The sequence below is a fragment of the Bubalus kerabau genome, chromosome 3 (genome assembly GCF_029407905.1).
Source record: "Bubalus kerabau isolate K-KA32 ecotype Philippines breed swamp buffalo chromosome 3, PCC_UOA_SB_1v2, whole genome shotgun sequence".
Taxonomy (NCBI): domain Eukaryota; kingdom Metazoa; phylum Chordata; class Mammalia; order Artiodactyla; family Bovidae; genus Bubalus; species Bubalus kerabau.
Window position 1 is genome coordinate 39,407,763 of NC_073626.1, and position 23,443 is coordinate 39,431,205.

At 38.5% G+C, this 23,443-nt stretch overlaps 1 protein-coding gene across 2 annotated transcripts in view; it reads right to left on the reverse strand.

Annotated features, from left to right (window-relative positions):
* Positions 1-23,443, reverse strand: part of DNAH8 (dynein axonemal heavy chain 8) — a 328,991-nt gene that overhangs the window by 212,995 nt on the left and 92,553 nt on the right. For both annotated transcript variants that reach the window (XM_055571493.1, XM_055571494.1), the window contains exons 26-32: positions 22,806-23,041; positions 20,631-20,735; positions 12,260-12,373; positions 10,761-10,823; positions 10,042-10,142; positions 8,881-9,018; positions 8,485-8,725 (exon numbers count right to left, since the gene is read on the reverse strand). In XM_055571493.1, the coding sequence (XP_055427468.1) occupies positions 8,485-8,725; positions 8,881-9,018; positions 10,042-10,142; positions 10,761-10,823; positions 12,260-12,373; positions 20,631-20,735; positions 22,806-23,041 (998 nt within the window). The remainder of the gene's footprint in view (positions 1-8,484; positions 8,726-8,880; positions 9,019-10,041; positions 10,143-10,760; positions 10,824-12,259; positions 12,374-20,630; positions 20,736-22,805; positions 23,042-23,443) is intronic.

Consider the following 23,443-nt stretch of genomic DNA (forward strand, 5'->3'; position numbering starts at 1 on the left):
CGCTCAGTCGTGTCCGACTCCCAGCGACCCCATGGACTGCAGCCCACCAGGCTCCTCCATCCATGGGATTTTCCAGGCAAGAGTACTGGAGTGGGGTGCCATTGCCTACAGGAGACTATATGAAAGTATAAATCTCACTGGTAAAAGGAAATAAATAGTAAAGTTCAGAATAGTCTAATATTGTAAAAGCTGTTGGGTTAACCACTTATAAGTCTAGTCATGTATGAAACGAGTCGCCAGTCCAGGTTCGATGCACGATACTGGATGCTTGGGGCTGGTGCACTGGAACGACCCAGAGGGAGGGTATGGGGAGGGAGGAGGGAGGAGGGTTCAGGATGGGGAACACATGTATACCTGTGGCGGACTCATTTTGATATTTGGCAAAACTAATACAATTATGTAAAATTTAAAAATAAAATAAAATTAAAAAAAATAAAAAAAATAAGTCTAGTATGAAGGTTAAAAGACAAAATTAGTAAAAATAACGGTAACTATAATAATTTGTCAGTGGATACACAAGATAAAAAGATGTAAACTGTGACACCAAAAACAAAATGTAGGGGGGGAGTAAAAATGTAGAGTTTTAGACCGCATTCCAACTTTAGTAGCTAGAAACTTAAAATGGACACAAGTAAATGCGAAGATAATCCACGAGCATAGATTGGAAGAATTAGTATCATTAAAATGTCTACACTACCTAAAGCAATCTACAGTTTCAAAGCAATCCCTATAAAAATTTCAATGACATTTTTCAAGAAATAGAACAAGGGGACTTCCCTGGTGGTCCATGGTTAAGGATCTGCCTTCCAAGGCAGGGGATTAGGTTCGATTCCTGGTAGAGGAACTCAGATCCCACATGTCTTGGGGCAGCTAACCTGCCCTCCTCAAAGAAAGGTCCTGCATGCTGCAACAAAGATCTCACATGCCGCCAACGAAGACCGGGCACAGTCAAATAAATAAATAAAAGAAACAGAACAAAAAATCCTAAAAATTTTATGAAACCACATAAGACTCCATTTAGCTGAAGCAATTTTTTTTTTTTTTGGTTTTTGTTTTTGTTTTTTAAATTTTATTTTTAAACTTTACATAATTGTATTAGTTTTGCCAAATATCAAAATGAATCCGCCACAGGTATACATGTGTTCCCCATCCTGAACCCTCCTCCCTCCTCCCTCCCCATACCATCCCTCTGGGTCGTCCCAGTGCACCAGCCCCAAGCATCCAGTATCGAGCATCGAACCTGGACTGGCAACTCGTTTCATACATGATATTTTACATGTTTCAATGCCATTCTCCCAAATCTTCCCACCCTCTCCCTCTCTCACAGAGTCCATAAGACTGTTCTATACATCAGCGTCTCTTTTGCTGTCTCGTACACAGGGTTATTGTTACCATCTTTCTAAATTCCATATATATGTGTTAGTATACTGTATTGGTGTTTTTCCTTCTGGCTTACTTCACTCTGTATAATAGGTTCCAGTTTCATCCACCTCATTAGAACTGATTCAAATGTATTCTTTTTAATGGCTGAGTAATACTCCATTGTGTATATGTACCACTGCTTTCTTATCCATTCATCTGCTGATGGACATCTAGGTTGCTTCCATGTCCTGGCTATTATAAACAGTGCTGCGATGAACATTGGGGTACACGTGTCTCTTTCCCTTCTGGTTTCCTCAGTGTGTATGCCCAGCAGTGGGATTGCTGGGTCATAAGGCAGTTCTATTTCCAGTTTTTTAAGGCATCTCCACACTGTTCTCCATAGTGGCTGTACTAGTTTGCATTCCCACCAACAGTGTAAGAGGGTTCCCTTTTCTCCACACCCTCTCCAGCATTTATTACTTGTAGACTTTTGGATCGCAGTCATTCTGACTGGTGTGAAAGGGTACCTCATTGTGGTTTTGATTTGCATTTCTCTGATAATGAGTGATGTTGAGCATCTTTTCATGTGTTTGTTAGCCATCTGGATGTCTTCTTTGGAGAAATGTCTATTTAGTTCTTTGGCCCATTTTTTGATTGGGCCATTTACTTTTCTGGAGTTGAGCTGTAGGAGTTGCTTGTATATTCTCGAGATTAGTTGTTTGTCAGTTGCTTCATTTGCTATTCTCTTCTCCCATTCTGAAGGCTGTCTTTTCACCTTGCTAATAGTTTCCTTTGATGTGCAGAAGCTTTTAAGGTTAATTAGGTCCCATTTGTTTATTTTTGCTTTTATTTCCAATATTCTGGGAGGTGGGTCATAGAGGATCCTGCTGCGATGTATGTCAGAGAGTGTTTTGCCTATGTTCTCCTCTAGGAGTTTTATAGTTTCTGGTCTTACGTTTAGATCCTTAATCCATTTTGAGTTTATTTTTGTGTATGGTGTTAGAAAGTGTTCTAGTTTCATTCTTTTACAAGTGGTTGACCAGATTTTCCAGCACCACTTGTTAAAGAGATTGTCTTTAATCCATTGTATATTCTTGCCTCCTTTGTCAAAGATAAGGTGTCCATATGTGCGTGGATTTATCTCTGGGCTTTCTATTTCGTTCCATTGATCTATATTTCTGTCTTTGTGCCAGTACCATACTGTCTTGATAACTGTGGCTTTGTAGTAGAGCCTGAAGTCAGGTAGGTTGATTCCTCCAGTTCCATTCTTCTTTCTCAAGATCGCTTTGGCTATTCGAGGTTTTTTGTATTTCCATAAAAATTGTGAAATTATTTGTTCTAGCTCTGTGAAGAATGCTGTTGGTAGCTTGATAGGGATTGCATTGAATCTATAGATTGCTTTGGGTAGTATACTCATTTTCACTATATTGATTCTTCCAATCCATGAACATGGTATATTTCTCCATCTGTTAGTGTCCTCTTTGATTTCTTTCACCAGTGTTTTATAGTTTTCTATATATAGGCCTTTAGTTTCTTTAGGTAGATATATTCCTAAGTTTTTTATTCTTTCCGTTGCAATGGTGAATGGAATTGTTTCCTTAATTTCTCTTTCTGTTTTCTCATTATTAGTGTATAGGAATGCAAGGGATTTCTGTGTGTTGATTTTATATCCTGCAACTTTACTATAGTCATTGATTAGTTCTAGTAATTTTCTGGTGGAGTCTTTAGGGTTTTCTATGTAGAGGATCATGTCATCTGCAAACAGTGAGAGCTTTACTTCTTCTTTTCCAATTTGGATTCCTTTTATTTCTTTTTCTGCTCTGATTGCTGTGGCCAAGACTTCCAAAACTATGTTGAATAGTAATGGTGAAAGTGGGCACCCTTGTCTTGTTCCTGACTTTAGAGGAAATGCTTTCAATTTTTCACCATTGAGGATAATGTTTGCTGTGGGTTTGTCATATATAGCTTTTATTATGTTGAGGTATGTTCCTTCTATTCCTGCTTTCTGGAGAGTTTTGATCATAAATGGATGTTGAATTTTGTCAAAGGCTTTCTCTGCATCTATTGAGATAATCATATGGTTTTTATTTTTCAATTTGTTAATGTGGTGTGTTACATTGATTGATTTGCAGATATTGAAGAATCCTTGCATGCCTGGGATAAAGCCCACTTGGTCATGGTGTATGATCTTTTCAATGTGTTGTTGGATTCTGATTGCTAGAATTTTGTTAAGGATTTTTGCATCTATGTTCATCAGTGATATTGGCCTGTAGTTTTCTTTTTTTGTGGCATCTTTGTCAGGTTTTGGTATTAGGGTGATGGTGGCCTCATAGAATGAGTTTGGAAGTTTACCATCCTCTGCAATTTTCTGGAAGAGTTTGAGCAGGATAGGTGTTAGCTCTTCTCTAAATTTTTGGTAGAATTCAGCTGTGAAGCCGTCTGGACCTGGGCTTTTGTTTGCTGGAAGATTTTTGATTACAGTTTCAATTTCCGTGCTTGTGATGGGTCTGTTAAGATTTTCTATTTCTTCCTGGTCCAGTTTTGGAAAGTTGTACTTTTCTAAGAATTTGTCCATTTTTTCCACGTTGTCCATTTTATTGGCATATAATTGTTGATAGTACTCTCTTATGATCCTTTGTATTTCTGTGTTGTCTGTTGTGATCTCTCCATTTTCGTTTCTAATTTTATTGATTTGATTTTTCTCCCTTTGTTTCTTAATGAGTCTGGCTAATGATTTGTCAATTTTATTTATCCTTTCAAAAAACCAGCTTTTGGTTTTGTTGATTTTTGCTATGATCTCTTTTGTTTCTTTTGCATTTATTTCTGCTCTAAGTTTTAAGATTTCTTTCCTTCTACTAACCCTGGGGTTCTTCATTTCTTCCTTTTCTAGTTGCTTTAGGTGTAGAGTTAGGTTATTTATTTGACTTTTTTCTTGTTTCTTGAGGTGTGCCTGTATTGCTATGAACTTTCCCCTTAGGACTGCTTTTACCGTGTCCCACAGGTTTTGGGTTGTTGTGCTTTCATTTTCATTCATTTCTATGCAAATTTTGATTTCTTTTTTGATTTCTTCTGTGATTTGTTGGTTATTCAGCAGCGTGTTGCTCAGCCTCCATATGTTGGAATTTTTAATAGTTTTTATCTTGTAATTGAGATCTAATCTTACTGCATTGTGGTCAGAAAAGATGCTTGGAATGATTTCTATTTTTTTGAATTTACCAAGGCTAGCTTTATGGCCCAGGATGTGATCTATCCTGGAGAAGGTTCCATGTGCGCTTGAGGAAAAGGTGAAATTCATTGTTTTGGGATGAAATGTCCTATAGATATCAATTAGGTCTAACTGGTCTATTGTATCGTTTAAAGTTTGTGTTTCCTTGTTAATTTTCTGTTTAGTTGATCTATCCATAGGTGTGAGTGGGGTATTAAAGTCTCCCACTATTATTGTGTTATTGTTAATTTCTTCTTTCATACTTGTTAGCATTTGTCTTACATACTGCGGTGCTCCCGTGTTGGGTGCATATATATTTATAATTGTTATATCTTCTTCTTGGAGTGATCCTTTGATCATTATGTAGTGACCATCTTTGTCTCTTTTCACAGTCTTTGTTTTAAAGTCTATTTTATCTGATATGAGTATTGCTACTCCTGCTTTCTTTTGGTCCCTATTTGCATGGAAAATCTTTTTCCAGCCCTTCACTTTCAGTCTGTATGTGTCCCCTGTTTTGAGGTGGGTCTCTTGTAGACAACATATGTAGGGGTCTTGTTTTTGTATCCATTCAGCCAGTCTTTGTCTTTTGGTTGGGGCATTCAACCCATTTACATTTAAGGTAATTACTGATAAGTATGATCCCGTTGCCATTTACTTTATTGTTTTGGGTTCGAATTTATACACCGTTTTTCTGTTTCCTGTCTAGAGAATATCCTTTAGTATTTGTTGGAGAGCTGGTTTGGTGGTGCAGAATTCTCTCAGCTTTCGCTTGTCTGAAAAGCTTTTGATTTCTCCTTCATACTTGAATGAGATCCTTGCTGGGTACAATAATCTGGGCTGTAGGTTATTTTCTTTCATCATTTTAAGTATGTCTTGCCATTCCCTCCTGGCTTGAAGAGTTTCTATTGAAAGATCAGCTGTTATCCTTATGGGTATTCCCTTGTGTGTTATTTGTTGTTTTTCCCTTGCTGCTTTTAATATTTGTTCTTTGTGTTTGATCTTTGTTAACTTGATTAATATGTGTCTTGGGGTGTTTTGCCTTGGGTTTATCCTGTTTGGGACTCTCTGGGTTTCTTGGACTTGGGTGATTATTTCCTTCCCCATTTTAGGGAAGTTTTCAACTATTATCTCCTCAAGTATTTTCTCATGGTCTTTCTTTTTGTCTTCTTCTTCTGGGACCCCTATGATTCGAATGTTGTAGCGTTTAATATTGTCCTGGAGGTCTCCGAGATTGTCCTCATTTCTTTTAATTCGTTTTTCTTTTATCCTCTCTGTTTCATTTATTTCTACCATTCTATCTTCTAATTCACTAATCCTATCTTCTGCCTCTGTTATTCTACTATTTGTTGCCTCCAGAGTGTTTTTAATTTCACTTATTGCATTATTCATTATATATTGACTCTTTTTTATTTCTTCTAAGTTCTTGTTAAACCTTTCTTGCATCTTCTCAATCCTTGCCTCCAGGCTATTTATCTGTGATTCCATTTTAATTTCAAGATTTTGGATCAATTTCACTATCATTATTCGGAATTCTTAATCAGGTAGATTCCCTATCTCTTCCTCTTTGGTTTGGTTTGGTGGGCATTTATCCTGTTCCTTTATCTGCTGGGTATTCCTCTGTCTCTTCATCTTGTTTAAATTGCTGAGTTTGGGGTGTCCTTTCTGTATTCTGGCAGTTTGTGGAGTTCTCTTTATTGTGGCGTTTCCTCGCTGTGTGTGGGTTTGTACAGGTGGCTTGTCAAGGTTTCCTGGTTAGGAACGCTTGTGTCGATGTTCTGGTGGATGGAGCTCTGTCTCCTGCCTCCTTCTTCTCTTCTCTGTATAACTCCGTGAACATCTCTGAGCGGTCCAGTTGTGGAGTGCACATAAGGAAGTGACTACTGGCTAGCCCACTCTCTCCACTATTGATTCCACCTCATCTCATTTGGGTCACCTCTAACTCCCTCCTCCCTCTTCTCTTCTCCATGTAACGCTGTGAACCTCTCTGAGTGACCCTCACAGTAGAGAAACTTTTCATCCTTAATGTAGATGTTTTATCAATGGTGCTGTATAGAAGGAGAAGTTTTGAAACTACTGTAAAAATAAGACCAATAACTGGAAGTAGGAGGCTTAAGTCCAAACCCTGACTCCAGGGAACTCCTGACTCCAAGGAACATTAATTGACAGGAGCTCATCAAACGCCTCCACACCGATACTGAAACCAAGCACCACATAAGGGCCAACAAGTTCCAGGGCAAGACATACCAAGCACATTCTCCAGCAACAAAGGAACACAGCCCTGAGCTTCAAGATACAGGCTGCCCAAAGTCACCCCAAAACCACAGACATCTCAAAACTCATTACTGGACATTTCATTACACTCCAGAGAGAAGAAATACAGCTCCATCCACCAGAACATAGCCGAAGCAATCTTGAGAAAAAGGAACAAAGCTGGAGGCATAATGCTTCCTGCTTTCAAACTATATCAAAGCTATGGTAATCAAAAAAGTATGGTATTGGCATAAAAACAGAGACAATGGAACAGAATAAACATACATATATGTTTAATTAATTTATGAGAAAAGAGCCAGGAATATACAATGGGGAAAGGACAGTCTCTTCAATAAATGGTGCTGGGAAAACAGGATAACCACGTGAAAAAGGATGAAACTAGACCAGTACTCTTGCCTGGAGAATCCCATGGACAGAGGAGCCTGGTGGGCTGCAGTCCATGGGGTCGCTAAGAGTCGGACATGACTGAGCAACTTCACTTTCCCTTTTCACTTTCATGCATTGGAGAAGGAAATGGCAACCCACTCCAGTGTTCTTGCCTGGAGGATCCCAGGGACGGGGGAGCCTGGTGGGCTGCCATCTATGGGGTCGCACAGAGTTGGACGTGACTGAATCGACTTAGCAGCAGCAGACCACTATCTTACACCACACAAAAAATTAACTTAAAATGGACTAAAGACCCGAAACCACAAAACTCCTGTAAGACAACAGAGGTGGTTAAGTTCCTTGAAATCAGTCTTGGCAATGATTTTTTTGGACTTGACACCAAAGCCAAGGTAACAAAAGTAAAAATAAACATGTGGGATAGCATCAAACTAAAAAGCTTCTTACAGCAAAGGAAACAACCAACAAAATGAAAAGGTAACTTACTAAACAGGAGAAAATATTCACAAATAATAGCTCTGATAAGGGGTTAATATTCAATATATATATATAGCAGATTCATACAACTCAGCAGCGAAAACCACCAATCTGATTAAATAATGGACAGAGGTTCTAAATAGCTATTTTTCTGAAAAAGACATACAAATAGCCAACAGGTACATAAAAAGGTGCTCCACATCATGTATCATCAGAGAAATTTAAGTCAAAATCACAATGAAGTATCACCTCACACCTGTTGGAATAGTTATCATCACAAAGACAAGAAAGAATGTCAGTGAGGATGTAAAAAAAAAAAAAAAAAGGAATCCTTGCACATTGTTGATGGAAATGTAAATAACACTAAGCATAAAAATAGAAATGAATCAATCAAAAATCTTGAAGGAAATATATAATAATTTAAAGTATTTAGTAGACTAATAGTAAATAGTATAGAATTAGAAGGTTGGAAAATATTCTGAGGAATCCACCAGGAACACAATATAGAAATAAACAGAATTTTTTAAAAAGAGTATACTTAAGGGACAAGGAGGACAGATTAAGGAGCTCCAAAACTAAATAATTCAAATAATTATATTATCTCCTTGAGTTACAGCATGATTTTGCAAAACCAAGGAATGTTCAGGATCATTTGAAATTTTGAGGGTACATTATATAGGGCAATCAGTACACCCGTGAATAAAATGTTTATTTGTACAATTTTCAGAAAAGAAAAAGGAGACATTCTTTAACAGATAATTTGTAAGACCTTAAATCCTATGTACCTCGATATCATCCTTATTTTTAAGGAGCGGTGCTTCCATAATATTTCTGAGACAAAAAGAATCTGACTCCACATCAAATGGGGTTCCAGTCAACTCAGAGATCCGATCCCAGTGTCTCTGTTTCATTGCCTTATTGGTCATCATTTCTAGTAGAGGACATGACTCACTGAAATCATCAATTCTTTTTTTCAGATCCAAAAAAGCTTGCCAATCTTTAAGTCCTTTTGGCAGTTTACGACATCTTTAAGAAAAAAAATTATTTCATATACACATTTCTTTGAAGAAGGTGTTATGAATATATAGCAACATATCAGAAGATAAAATCATTTGTGAAATTCCTATAGGATCCTAAAATAGGCACTATAAATTGGTAAGTTTAATGCTATTGAAACTTACCTGTTTTGAAACTCCAGAAGTTCTGCATTAATTTTTTCAATATCTACATCTCCCCAAAGTATCTCATAATAACCACTAATATTGCCCATCACAGTATCATACAGTCCATACAGCTTCTGCAGCAAGTTGAGTTCCTTTCTGGGAAACCAAATAATTAAGTCATTATGTAACATATATTTTAAAGATAAATTCCATTATTGGACAGGCAGAATTCATCTAATCAAATATTTCATACATTATGTGTATAATGTCTTATACACATATATGTGTATAATGTATACATGCATACAACCCCATCAGTTTCCAAACAAAGCTCCATCAATTAGGTGGAGGTTTATAGCTCTCAAATATTCCAAATTATAATATTATGTGCCATTACCAGTGTGTTTAATTATTACAAATTTACCAATCACTGCAAACAATGTGACCAAAACTTGCTAACGAGAGCAAAGTTAAGGCTAATGTTTTATTTGATCTCTTTACGTTCAAATGCAAGCTGCATTTCTATGATCATGTCTGCCTTTAAGTCTGCCTTTTAAGCATCACATTCCTACCAAAAGCTTTCCCTCATGTGCCCAGATGCAGGTATATCCAAAACAAGAAGAAAGAAGGGATCTGGGGCAAGTACAGGAAAACTTCATTGTGTGGCACTCGTGCTCAGTCACATCAGACTCTCTGAGACCCCATGGACTGTAGCCCACCAGGCTCCTCCGTCCATGGGATTTCCCAGGCAAGAATACTGGAGTGGGTTGCCATTTCCTACTCCAGGGGATCTTCCCACCCCAGGGATTGAACCCAGGACTCCCACATTGCAGGCGCAGGCAGATTCTTTACCAGCTGAGCCACAAAGGAAGCCCAAAGCCTACCCCTTCTCCAGGAGATCTTCCCGACCTGGGAATCAGACCAGGGTCTCCTGCATTGGAGGCAGGTTCTTTACCAACTGAGCTATCAGGGAAAACCACACTTGATGTTAGCCAAAAGGCCACATTTTTTATATGGAGACTGTGTATTCAATGGAATAGGAATAGCTAGGAGTGAGGGGACTATTTAGGAATTTTCCAAGCCAGACCCTTCTCTGTACAATGAAGGACTTAATGACGACATGTTCACCTAATGGACAGTTAATTATTTATAATAAACTTGTTCAATTTCTAAACTTACCTAGTTTTGTGTAAAACCTCATAGTCAGTCACAGGCAACCCAAAAAGTTGTTCTCCAGATGAATATGTAACGAATTTCCTCCATAGATCATCAAAATTGGCCTACAAAAGGTTTTTAAATTATAGTAGAATGTAATTAATTCAGAACCCACTAAAGTAGAATTTATTATAATCAGGATAAAAGCTATATTGAAGTTTATTAAATATTATCTATGAAACAAGATAAATTTGTGAAGCAAATTTATGCTGATACCAAGCTATCAGAGGAAAAGTTAAGTACTCAGGAAAATTAACTTTCGAGCATTCTGAAAGTAATCTTTTTATATAAAATTATTTCCTTAAGAAATTAAGTGGTCCCCAGACATACATTTCAAGCTCCTATAAATATATCTGAAAGTAATGAAACTACATTTGTAAAATTCTATAATTCAGACTTTTCTACTATTTTAGACCGTCATCTTTCCTACAGGGTTCAAATGAGTAAAGAAGTAGTATAATCCACTCAATCTTGGGTATTCCTAGTAAAGAATAAAACACTGATTTTTGGACAGCAGCTCTGTATTTCCTTGGTGAGATGACCATGGAAGCCACCTAAGTATAAATTGTAAATGAAATGAAACAGAGTTCATTTTCATGTTCATGTTCATTTCATGTTCAGAGTTCATGTTCATGCTTAAACATGCAGGGAATGTCAATGTAACCACAAAAATGTAATTTTACCTGAAAGATCTGTAGCCTGTTGCTAGCTTCTTGGGGTGGTATATTTGGAACCATGGGTCCTTCCTGTAATGAATAATATAATCAGCATTTTAATTCTTAATCACATATATTTTTCAATTTATTAGGTTTATCTATTATTTCCTTTTTTTTAATTTTTATTTTTAAACTTTACATAATTGTATTAGTTTTGCCAAATATCAAAATGAATCTGCCACAGGTATACATGTGTTCCCCATCCTTAACCCTCCTCCCTCCTCCCTCCCCATTCCATCCCTCTGGGTCGTCCCAGTGATTTTTAATTTACATGATCTAACTCTGTCCTGTACATGAAGCTCTCATTTATTTTTTGTAACAGTTTCATTGAGATATTATTCACATACTATACAATCCACTCATTTAAAATGTACCCCTTAACAGTTTTTATTATATTCACAGACTATGATCACAATCAATTTTAGTACATTTGCATCACTCTAACTTCCATTCATTTTTCAAGGACCTTGACATAGCTAACAAAATATGTGATTAAATTACATCTTATATGACATTTGCAATACAAGAACTCTGTTTCATTTCATTTACAATCATAAATGATGGTGCTGTGGTTGTGCATTAGAATAACTGATACATAGTTCTGAGAACAACTTCCTCTCACTAATAGTCTAGCCCAATATAGAAACAGACACACATAGGCTGAATACTTGGAAGTAGCAGAAGGCAGTCTTTGGTGGCCATGAGCCAGAAAACAGTTGCAAAAAAGACCCCAAATGGTCTGTACAATCATAAATACTATGGATATGCTAAATAATATGCCATATTTCCAGTATAACAGAATAATAGAGAAATAAAATATCAACTAGTCAAACCTAAAAGAGATGTTCAGTACACATTAAAGAAAAAGTGTTACAGAAGTAGCACCAAGGTCTTAAATTATCTTCTGATTTTATATCTACTATGATTACTAAAAGAAAGTAGAATATGTTAGGGACTATATCCAACTTCTGAGTTTTAACTTCATAAAGGTCAACCATTATCAGTCATATACCATGTTGAATAGTCTGTGGGAATAACCAAGGATGACATTTATTATTTATGTTCAGTGACCCTTCTGGTTCTCTAAGAGTTAGAGCTGGGAAAAAATCAGTTGCATGATACCCTGGCATTTGGACATTTATAGTTTCTAACAGCCTTCCAACAATTGTACTACATTTTTAATTATGAATATGTTGGCCCTAAGAAAGGACAAAAGCAGATTCTGTGTTCCTTTCATGATTTCCAAAATTGTTGCTCCTTTTAGCAGTTAAATTGTTTCTCTTCTCTCTTATATAAAACATGCTTAAAGGAACAGCTATCCCCTCTTTTTGATAGCTGCAACTATGCAAAGATAGACTCTTGCACACAACGTACAAATCACAGTATATTTCTCAGGGTTCAGCACTTTCATCTCATATAAACATTGTGCCAAATATCTTAACACAGAGCGTGAAACACTTAATTACCATTTCATACGCTTCTGCAAAGTTCATCACATCCTCACGAAAAACTTCCACAGACTCAAGTAGATTACTTTTAAACTTTGGCTGTACTTGTACCAGTTCATCTTGTACAGAAACCTAGAATTTAAAAAAAGGCTCAATGTGAGAATGAAAGCAATGTATTTAAATGAAAAATACAAATTCTACTCCAGCAAGTTTGTTAATCTCACAGATATACTATGAACGAGGATGTGCCTGAAATGTTAATTTGTTAAAAAAAAAAAAAAACTCAGAAATAAACAATCCAAATGCACCAATGAGTCTCAAATCATTCTAGCTCATGACCCAAGAGGCAAAGCTATTTAACTGCAGTTAGGAAAATATTTTCTGGCTGCCCAGTTCAGGCAGTTAATATGGCCAAGGAAACAATTACGACTATGGGCCTAGTCTAGGTCACATGTTGTCTCCGGGACCAGGCCACGATCTGGGATTAGAAGTCTCTAGTAGGTTTATGTGATTGCAATAATTAGAGCAGTTCCCATTAAGAAAATGATATTACTCTAGGGAAAAAGAATAGCAAATGTCTTCCACAACGATTTTCAAAGCTTCTGCTTAAACCTGCAATCATTGCTATTGTTGTTGTTCAGTCACCAAGTCGAGTCCAATTCTTCGCAATCCCATGTACTGCAGCACACCAGGCTTCCCTGTCCCTCTCCATCTCCCAGAGCTTGCCCAAGTTCATGTCCATTGAATCAGTGATGCCATTCAACCATCTCATCCTCTGTCACCCTCTTATTCTGCCTTCAATCTTTCCCAACATCAGGGTCTCTTCCAACGAGTCAGCTGTTCGCATCAGGTGGTCAAAGTTTTGGAGCTTCAGCTTCAGCATCAGTCCTTCCAAAGAGTATTCTGGGTTGATTTCCTTTAAGATTGACTGGTTTGAGTTCCTTTCTTTCCATGGGATTCTCAAGAGTCTTCTCCAGCAATACAGTTCAAAAGCATCAATTCCACTGGAGGAGGGAATGGAAAAACCATTCCAGTATACTAGCTATGAGAACCTCATGAATTGTATAAAAAGACAATCATTATACCTAACACCTAATTCTTGCTTTCTATCTGCCAGGTTCTTTACATATGTTAACTCATTCAATCCTCACAACCACCCTGCGTGGTATATACTACTATTGTATCCATTTTACAAGCGAAAAAACCGACGCACAGAGAGACTAAGTTCCTCAAGGTATGTGACAAGGTCAAGATTCAAAACTTGGCAATGTGATTCCCGGGCTCTTGCTCTGAACTGCTCTCAACAGTAGCATCTTTCAGGGTTGGAACATATACTGCTTTAAGCTTAATGGTGATTGTAGTAAAAAATGGGTTACTAGGTTTAACACTAACAGAGAGATGAGAGAAAAACCCAAGTGAATCTTTTAAACTGAACAATAATAGAAAATTGGGCTTTACTAGATCTCAACTGAGGGCTCCCCATATACTTCCTAACCAGCAAGTACTTTTTAAAATAAGCAGTTAGTCAATACTGAACATGAAGTCCCAAAATAAAAATTATTATTAAAAAATTTTATACACATCTTCTCAAGCCTCATTAAACTGCATTTTTTAAAGCTTCTAAAATATTCCTAGAGGACCTCATGAAGAAATTAAAAAACAAAGGTTATTAACTTGCACCAGATCACCCAACTGGCTGACGGCAGAGCCAGAATCACAAGTCATGACCCCAATTTCAGCTCTGTGTCCTTGCTACTGTGTCTTGCTTCAATCTCAGTGACAAATCTCTCCATAAATAGGAAACTTTAATCCAACATTAATTAATATTCAATAAAATTTTTAGTATAATTAAAGAATCTGGACCTTCCCTTGGAGTTCACTTATTTTTTAAATTGTTAGTTTCTTCTGTACAACAAAGTGAATCAACCATATGCATGCGTATGTCCCCTTCCTCTTGAGCCTCCCTTGCATCCCTCCCATCCCGCTCCTCTCAGTCATTACAGAGCACTGAGCTAAGCTCCCTGTGCTGTACAGCAGGGTCCCACTAGCTGTCTGTTTTACACATGGAAGTGTATATATGTCAATCCTAATCTCCCAATTCATCCCACCATCCCTTTTCCATTCACTTTTTTTTAATTTATTTTTTATTGAAGAATAACTGCTTTACAGAATTTTGCTGTTTTCTGTCAAATCTCAACATGAATCAGCCATAGGTATAATGTCTAAATATTTACAAACTTCAAAAATGCTTAGAGAAAAATTTATAACCATAAATGACAACATTAAAAGAAAAAAGAAAGAAAACTTCAAATCAGTAACCTAACCATCCACCTTAACAAACTAGACAAAGAAGAAGAAACTAAACCCAAAGAAAGCAGAAGGAAGAAAACAATTTTAAAAGAGCACAGATAAATGAGAATAATAATAAGAGAATAAGAAAACAATAGAGAAAATAAACAAACTAAAAGTTTCTTTTTTGAAAACAGCAATGAAAGTGACAAGGTTTTACCTAGTATAACCAAAAATAAAAGAGAAAGGACTCAAATCACTAAAATTAGAAAAGAAAGGAGGGATATCACTACTTACTTTTCAAAGTGATATAAATATATATTTACAATATAAATATCTATGCTGCTGCTGCTGCTGCTGCTAAGTCACTTCAGTCGTGTCCAACTCTGTGAGACCCCATAGATGGCAGCCTACCAGGCTCCCCCGTCCCTGGAATTCTCCAGGCAAGAACACTGGAGTGGGTTGCCACTGCCTTCTCCAAAATAAATATATATAATATAATATATAAATAAATATATAGAGAGTGATATATATATATATATATAAAGAATTATAAAGATATAATGAACAGAGTGAAAAGACAATCTACAGAATGGGAGAAAATACTTGCCAATTATATACCTGTAATGGCACCCCATTACAGGACTCTTTCCTGTAATGGACTCTTTCTCTCCCATGTGCGTGCGCTCGCTCTCTCTCTCTCTCTTTCTCTCTCTCCTGCTATCTTCTAAATAAAATAGAGCTGTAACACTGATTTGCCTAAGAGCTGTAGCACGGTTTGTCCAAGACCCGAGAGCTATGATGCGCCGAGGCCTTTAATGTCCGTTGCTCCAAATCTTTGTTGTGACGAGACAAAGAGCCGGGGAACATACACTAGTGTGACATCTATGGTGCCGCAGCAGACTCGGATTTAACCTGGCTGAAACAACCTCTGCGCGGAAGAGGCCAAGCACAGCAGAAGCCCAACTCAGGGAAGCTCCCTCGCTAGAAGCGGAAGGCGAAGAAACCCAGCACAGGGGAAGGCCCATCGTGCTGGAAACCAGGACAGCGAAAAACGAACTCAGCAGAAAGCTCACGTGGCCCAGTCTCAGATTCCAGAAGACCTCCGGTTAAGGTAAGAGGTCCTCGCTCCTATGGCTGGAGGGACCTTGACAATTTCTTGTTTCTTGTTTCCTCCAACCTCCCGCAAACAGGCGAGCGGCAGGGGGCACAATTGAGGGACTCTGGAGGGGCTACTCCTCAGCATGTCCCAAAGGCGCTATCTGCTGAGCCCCAGTAGCTGTTACCCAAGCCGGTGGGGGTTCTTCTGTCCTTTCTCTTCTCTGTGCCAAGGATCAGACCAATGAAACTGTGAGAACTGGTCAGATATTTAGCAAATTTTCTGGCGGGCTATGAAGGGGATTCTTTGGCATGTTTTTCCCACTGCTTTTTCCTCCTTCAGCTCTCTCCTGGGACTCAAGCCCGGCCAAAACTAATGAAATTCAGGCTCTGATGTCTCATTGCAAAAATTCTTTGAAAGACAAAGCGATAAGAGGTAGATTTGTTAGGATCCAGAGAGAAGCCACCCTTCAGGGTGTGAACTGTTGCCGAGGGCAAGGGCTAAAGGCCATGGAATTAGGCCTGGCTAGGTTTTGTGAATGGCACCCCACTCCAGTACTTTTGCTGAGAAAATCCCATGGAAGGAGGAGTCTGGTAGGCTGCAGTCCATGGGGTTACGAAGAGTCGGACACGACTGAGCAACTTCACTTTCACTTTTCACTTTCATGCATTGGAGAAGGAAATGGCAACCCACTCCAGTGTTCTTGCCTGGAGAATCCCAGGGACGGGGAAGCCTGGTGGGCTGCTGTCTATGGGGTCTCACAGAGTCGGACACGACTGAAGCGACTTAGCAGCAGTAGCAGCAGCAGCAATGGCACCCCACTCCAGTACTCACGCCTGGAAAATCCCATGGATGGAGGAGCCTGGTAGGCTGCAATCCATGGGGTCGCTAAGAGTCAGACACGACTGAGCGACTTCACTTTCACTTTTCACTTTCATGCATTGGAGAAGGAAATGGCAACCCACTCCAGTGTTCTTGCCTGGAGAATCCCAGGGACGGGAGAGCCTGGTGGGCTGCCGTCTCTGGGGTCACACAGAGTTGGACACGACTGAAGTGACTTAGCAGCAGCAGCAGCAAGAAGTTAATATCCAGAATATATAAAGAACTTCCACCATTCAACAACAATAACAAAAACAAACAATCCAACTTAAAACCAGGCAAGGAACTTGAAAAGACATTTCTCCAAAGAAGATACACAAATGGCCAACAAGCACATGAAAAGATGCTCAACGGCTCTTTTCATTAGGGAAATGCAAATCAAAACCACAATGAGAGACCACCTCACCTACTATCAAGAACACAAAAAATAACAAGTGAGGATGCTGGAAATTGGAACCCTTATGAACTGTTGGTGGGAACATAAAATAGTGCAGCTGCCATGGAAAACAATATGGCAGGCAGTTCTGAAAAATTAAAAATAGAGTTGCTATGTGGTCCAGCAATTCTATTCCTAGGTAAATATCCAAGAGAACTGAAAGCAGGGTCTCAAAGAGATATCTGTACATCCATGTCCATACTAGCCTTATTCACAACAGCCAAAAGGTGGGAGGAACACAAATGCCCACTGATGGATGAGTGAATAAACAAAATGTGGTATATGCACATGATGGAATATGATTCAACACTGAAAAGGAAGGAAATTCTGACATATGCTACAATACAGATGAATCTTGATGACAGTATGCTAACTGAAATAGGTCAGTAACAAAAAAGATAAATATTGTATGATTTCACTTACATGGGAGAAATGGGGAGCTGTTGTTTAATGGGTAGTTTCCATTTTGCAATGTGAAAAAGTTCTGGAGGATTGGCTGCACAGCAATGTGAATACATGTAACATACTGAACTCTACATGTAAAAATGATTAAGGTGGTAAACTTTAGGTTATGTGTATTTTGCTCCATTTTTTTTTTACCTTAGTACAAAGCTACTGTAATCAAGACTGGCATAGGGGCAGGCATATGGATCAACAAATTAAAGTTTAGAGTACAGAAATGAATCCTTACAGTTAACTGTTTTTCTCCAGGGTGACAAGACAATTCGTTGGTGAAAGCACAGTCTTTACAACGAATGGTCCTGAGACAACAGGCTATCCACACACATTTACATGACGTTGGACCCCTAACTCACACCATACACAAAGATTCACTCAAAATGTAACAAAGACCTAAATGTAAGGGTAAAATTATAAAACTATCATAAGAAAACAGAGTAGTGACTCTTCATGACCCTGGATTAGGCAATGGTTTCCTACATACAATACCAAAAAACAAGAAACAAAAGAAAAAAATAGACAAACTGGACTTAATCAAAATTAAAAATTTTGTACTTCAAAAGACACCAAGAAAGTGAAAAAAGCCACAGAATGAGAGAAAATATTTGCAAATCTTTTGATTAAAGGACTTACATCCAGAATATATAAAGAACTCTTAACAACTCAAAGAGACAAATCAGGGCAGATCAGATCAGATCAGTCGCTCAGTCATGTCCAACTCTTTGCGACCCCATGAATCGCAGCACGCCAGGCCTCCCTGTCCATAACGGATTTAAATTCAACCTTTCTTCAAAGAAGATATACAAATGGCTAATGAGTAGGCCTTACAAATAGCTGTGAAAAGAAGAGAAGTGAAAAGCAAAGGAGCAAAGGAAAGATATAAGCATCTGAATGCAGAGTTCCAAAGAATAGCAAGAAGAGATAAGAAAGCCTTCCTCAGCGATCAATGCAAAGAAATAGAGGAAAACAACAGAATGGGAAAGACTAGAGATCTCTTCAAGAAAATTAGAGATACCAAGGGAACATTTCATGCAAAGATGGGCACAATAAAGGACAGAAATGGTACGGACCTAACAGAAGCAGAAGATATTAAGAAGAGATGGCAAGAATACACAGAAGAACTGTACAAAAAAGATCTTCACTACCCAGATAATCACGATGGTGTAATCACTGACCTAGAGCCAGACATCCTGGAATGTGAAGTCAAGTGGGCCTTAGAAAGCATCACTACGAACAAAGCTAGTGGAGGTGATGGAATTCCAGTTGAGCTCTTTCAAATCCTGAAAGATGATGCTGTGAAAGTGCTGCACTCAATATGCCAGCACATTTTGAAAACTCAGCAGTGGCCACAGGACTGGAAAAGGTCAGTTTTCATTCCAATCCCAAAGAAAGGCAATGCCAAAGAATGCTCAAACTACTGCACAATTGCACTCATCTCACACGCTAGTAAAGTCATGCTCAAAATTCTCCAAGCCAGGCTTCAGCAATACCTGAACCATGAACCTCCAGATATTCAAGCTGGTTTTAGAAAAGGCAGAGGAACCAGAGACCAAATTGCCAACATCTGCTGGATCATGGAAAAAGCAAGAGAGTTCCAGAGAAACATCTATTTCTGCTTTATTGACTATGCCAAAGCCTTTGACTGTGTGGATCACAATAAACTGTGGAAAATTCTTCAAGAGATGGGAATACCAGACCACCTGACCTGCCTCTTGAGAAATCTATATGCAGGTCAGGAAGCAACAGTTAGAACTGGACATGGAACAAAAGACTGGTTCCAAATTGGAAAAGGAGTACGTCAAGGCTGTGTATTGTCACCCTGCTTATTTAACTTATATGCAGAGTACATCATGAGAAATGCTGGACTGGAAGAAACACAAGCTGGAACCAAGACTGCTGGGAGAAATATCAATAACCTCAGATATGCAGATGACACCACCCTTATGGCAGAAAGTGAAGAGGAACTCAAAAGCCTCTTGATGAAAGTGAAAGTGGAGAGTGAAAAAGTTGGCTTAAAGCTCAACATTCAGAAAACGAAGATCATGGCATCCGGTCCCACCACTTCACGGGAAATAGATGGGGAAACAGTGGAAACAGTGTCAGACTTGATTTTTTTGGGCTCCAAAATCACTGCAGATGGTGACTGCAGCCATGAAATTAATAGACGCTTATTCCTTGGAAGGAAAGTTATGACCAACCTAGATAGCATATAAAGACATTACTTTGCCAACAAAGATTTGTCTAGTCAAGGCTATGGTTTTTCCTGTGGTCACATATGGATGTGAGAGTTGGACTGTGAAGAGGGCTGAGCGCCAAAGAATTGATGCCTTTGAACTGTGGTGTTGGAGAAGACTCTTGAGAGTCCCTTGGACTGCAAGGAGATCCAACCAGTCCATTCTGAAGGAGATCAGCCCTGGGTGTTCTTTCGAAGGAATGATGCTAAAGCTGAAACTCCAATACTTTGGCCACCTCATGCGAAGAGTTGACTCATTGGAAAAGAGTCTGATGCTGGGAGGGATTGGGGGCAGGAGGAGAAGGGGACGACAGAGGATGAGATGGCTGGATGGCATCACTGACTCGATGGACATGAGTCTGGGTGAATTCTGGGAGTTGGTGATGGACAGGGAGGCCTGGCATGATGCGATTCATGGGGTCGCAAAGAGTCAGACACGACTGAGCAACTGAACTGAACTGAACTGAATGAGTACATGTAAAAAGATGCTAAGAATGATTAGCCATTAGGAGAATGAGGTGCTGGTATGTGAGACAGTATGGATAAACCTCGACAACATTATTCTAAATGAAAGAAGCCAGTCACAAAAGACTAGATATTATATGATTCTGTCTATGTTTAAGCATCCAGAAAAGGCAAATTCAAAGATATAAAAAGTAGATTAGTGATTTCCAGGGGCTGTGGTGAGGAAGAGAATGAGAAGTGATTGCTAATGGGTATGGGGTTTCTTTTGGGATGATGAAAATGTTCTAAAATTAAATAATAATGGTTGCTGTGCAACTCTGCATATAGTAACATTCACAGAATTGTATACTTTGAAACGGTAAATGTTATAGGATGTGGAATATATATATATATATATATATATATATATATATATACATATATACAGTAAAGCTATGAAGGTAATATATATTGAGCTTTTGAAAAGTTTGAAATGTATTTTTTTCTGGATATAGTCACTTAATAAAAGAAGAATTAAATTTGTACTCACTGCTTTACTCTGCAATTTGTTGAAAGAATATCTCAAGGTGTCTACTGCTTCTGATTCTTCTTTGGTGACTTCAACTTCAAATCGGTTTAAAATAGCATAGGCTTCCTGTGCAGTGGGGGCAGATTCAGACACTTCACAAGGAATACAATTGACAAATGGCTTACAGGCCTTCTACAAACACATTCCTATGTCTTTTATTAAAATTACTTATTTATTTGGCTGCACTAAGTCTTGCAGCATGTGGGATCTTTAGTTGCATGAACTCTCAATTGCATGAACTCTCAGTTGCAGTATATGGGATCTAGTTCCCTAACTAGGGATCCCCCCAGCACAGCACCGTAGCCAACAGACCACCAGGGAAATCCCCATTATGTCTTAAAAGGATGGTTCCCCAAATTAAATATGTATAAAAAGCTCCTTTAGATTATCACTGACATCAGATATTGACTCTAGACCTCAGGCCCTGAAATCTGAACTTAATAAGCACCAAGGTGATGCTGGTGAGAGGAGACCAATCCCTTTGAGATATCCTCCGAGGAAAAACACCCTAGAATAACTTTCTGCCTCTCTCTTCCTGATCTTGTGCCAACACCATGCAAAATGTCTTCTCACATTCTATTAAAATAGGGGTTGGCTATATAAGGAATGGAATGAAATGATATTCTGAAGAGCAGACACTAATGTACAAACAAGACAAAACAAAAACAAATTCATAGGTACAGAGAACATATTGGTGGTAACCAGAGAGGAAGGGGGATAGAGGACAGAGAAATGGGTGAAGGGGGATAACTGTATGGTGATAGCTGGTAATGAGATTTAAAGGTGGTGATGGCTTTACACTGCATAACTTTACACTGCACAACTGAAATCTGTATAATGTTATATACCAATTTTGCCTAATTTTCTTTAGAGTGATGAGCTGTCAATCAGCTTTACCAAAGGAATTTATGCTGAAAACTGAGCTTTGGCAGTCAGGAAAAAATGGTATGATAACTTGTTAAATCTTGAGAAACGAGTGGTCAGCATTCAAAATAATTGAATACTAAGATTTAAAGAAGTAGTAAAGGTATGAATTTCATTAGCTACCAAAGAGCACAAACTCTAAATGGGTTCAAGAAAGCAAGGCTCAGTCATGAACACTGGGTACCAAAAGGAGGTACCAATTCCCCAGGTTTGCAGGCAATAGGGGGAGTGCCCTGTCCACAGAGAATCTAAAAAAGTTATAAAATGAACTGGATCTGATCTTTATTAACACCATGACCCAGAAATTCTAAGTATTAGTCATAAGTACTTGTGGTAGAATAACAGCCATACCCTAATCTCCAGCACCTGGGAATATATGTCACCTTACACAGCAAACGGGACTTTGCAGATGTGATTAAGTAAAAGAATCTGAGAGGGGGATATTATCCTGGATTAACCATGTGGGCCCAATGTACTCACAAAGGTTCCTTTAAGTGAAAGAAAGAGGCAGGAGATTTAGAGACAGAGATGTGAGGACAGAAGCAGGGGTAAGAGTGATGCCACGGCTGGGAGGGAACCAGGAACCAAGGGGTGCAAGCTGCCTCTGGAAGCTGGACAACACAGGGAAACGGTTCTTCCCTGGAGCCCCTGCTGACATGCTGATTTCAGCCCCATTTCCACACTTCTGACCTCGAGAACTATAAAATCATAAATGTGTGTTGTTTTAAGCCATTGAGGTTGTTACAGAGCTAAACAGAAAACTAAAACAGTACTCTTTCATAAAAACATCTCCTGTTGATCTAAATCCCAACAGCTAATTTTGAGCCTAAATGAACCATTCCCAACCATGGTATGCTGCTGGTCACAGGGGAGACACACAGCTCATTTCTAAGAAAGTCAAAGATATTTGGGGAACTTGCCTAATATGTCAGGACTGAAGTCAGAGAGTACAACCACTCTTTTCTGTAAAATATAGGTACCAGCATAAAAAAATGGAACACTGTCTAGACCAGTACAGCATTATTAATATATTTTCCTTGGTACACTGTTCACTGTTGATAATTATCAAAATCCCTCTAAGAACATCAACATCAGAGAGGAAAAACAGGAAGATGATGCCATAAAATAAATAAATCAACTTTTTAATGTTTCTCTATTTAAAAAAAAAAAAAAAGTAGCATTTCAAGAGAGGAAAATGCAAACATTTCTTACTTCAATTGGTCCCAAAGTCATGTCCATTTGAATTTCATTATCACGGATACAAGACAAGGCTTCCATGGCAAATCTGACATCATCTAAGTCACGAATAGGTCTAGATAACTTTTTCAAGTATTCATTAATAAATGCTATCATGTCTGACATTTTCTTTTTGTATTCTTCATTCAAATATCGACAGAGTAGCATCTTCCATGCCTTAGCCTCAATTGATAAGGCCAATTTCATTGGCTCTGGTGAAGACAGAAAAAGGTCAAAATAAAATACTAGGTGACATTCTGAAACAATTCACTTCATGTGTAACCTGAGCATTTATAATTGTTCATTTGTCACCAGCCACACTGAGCACTTGAAATGTAGCTAGTCTGAATTAAATGTTCTGCAAGGTTACCAGATTTTGAAGACTTAATTCCTATCCCAGTGAAGTATGTTAAGCTGTTCACAAGACAGACACTGAAGTCTATAGAGAAGAATTTTGGAAATTCATTCTAGCACTATCCAATGTGAACCTTGCTCCGTTTCTGGCCATCCTATTAGCAGCCCTCACCCATTTCCCTGAATTCTTCCAGGTAACCCCTGCATGAGACCAGCAGTCTAAAATGCTGGGAACACTGGGCCTGTCCAGCAGAGCTCTC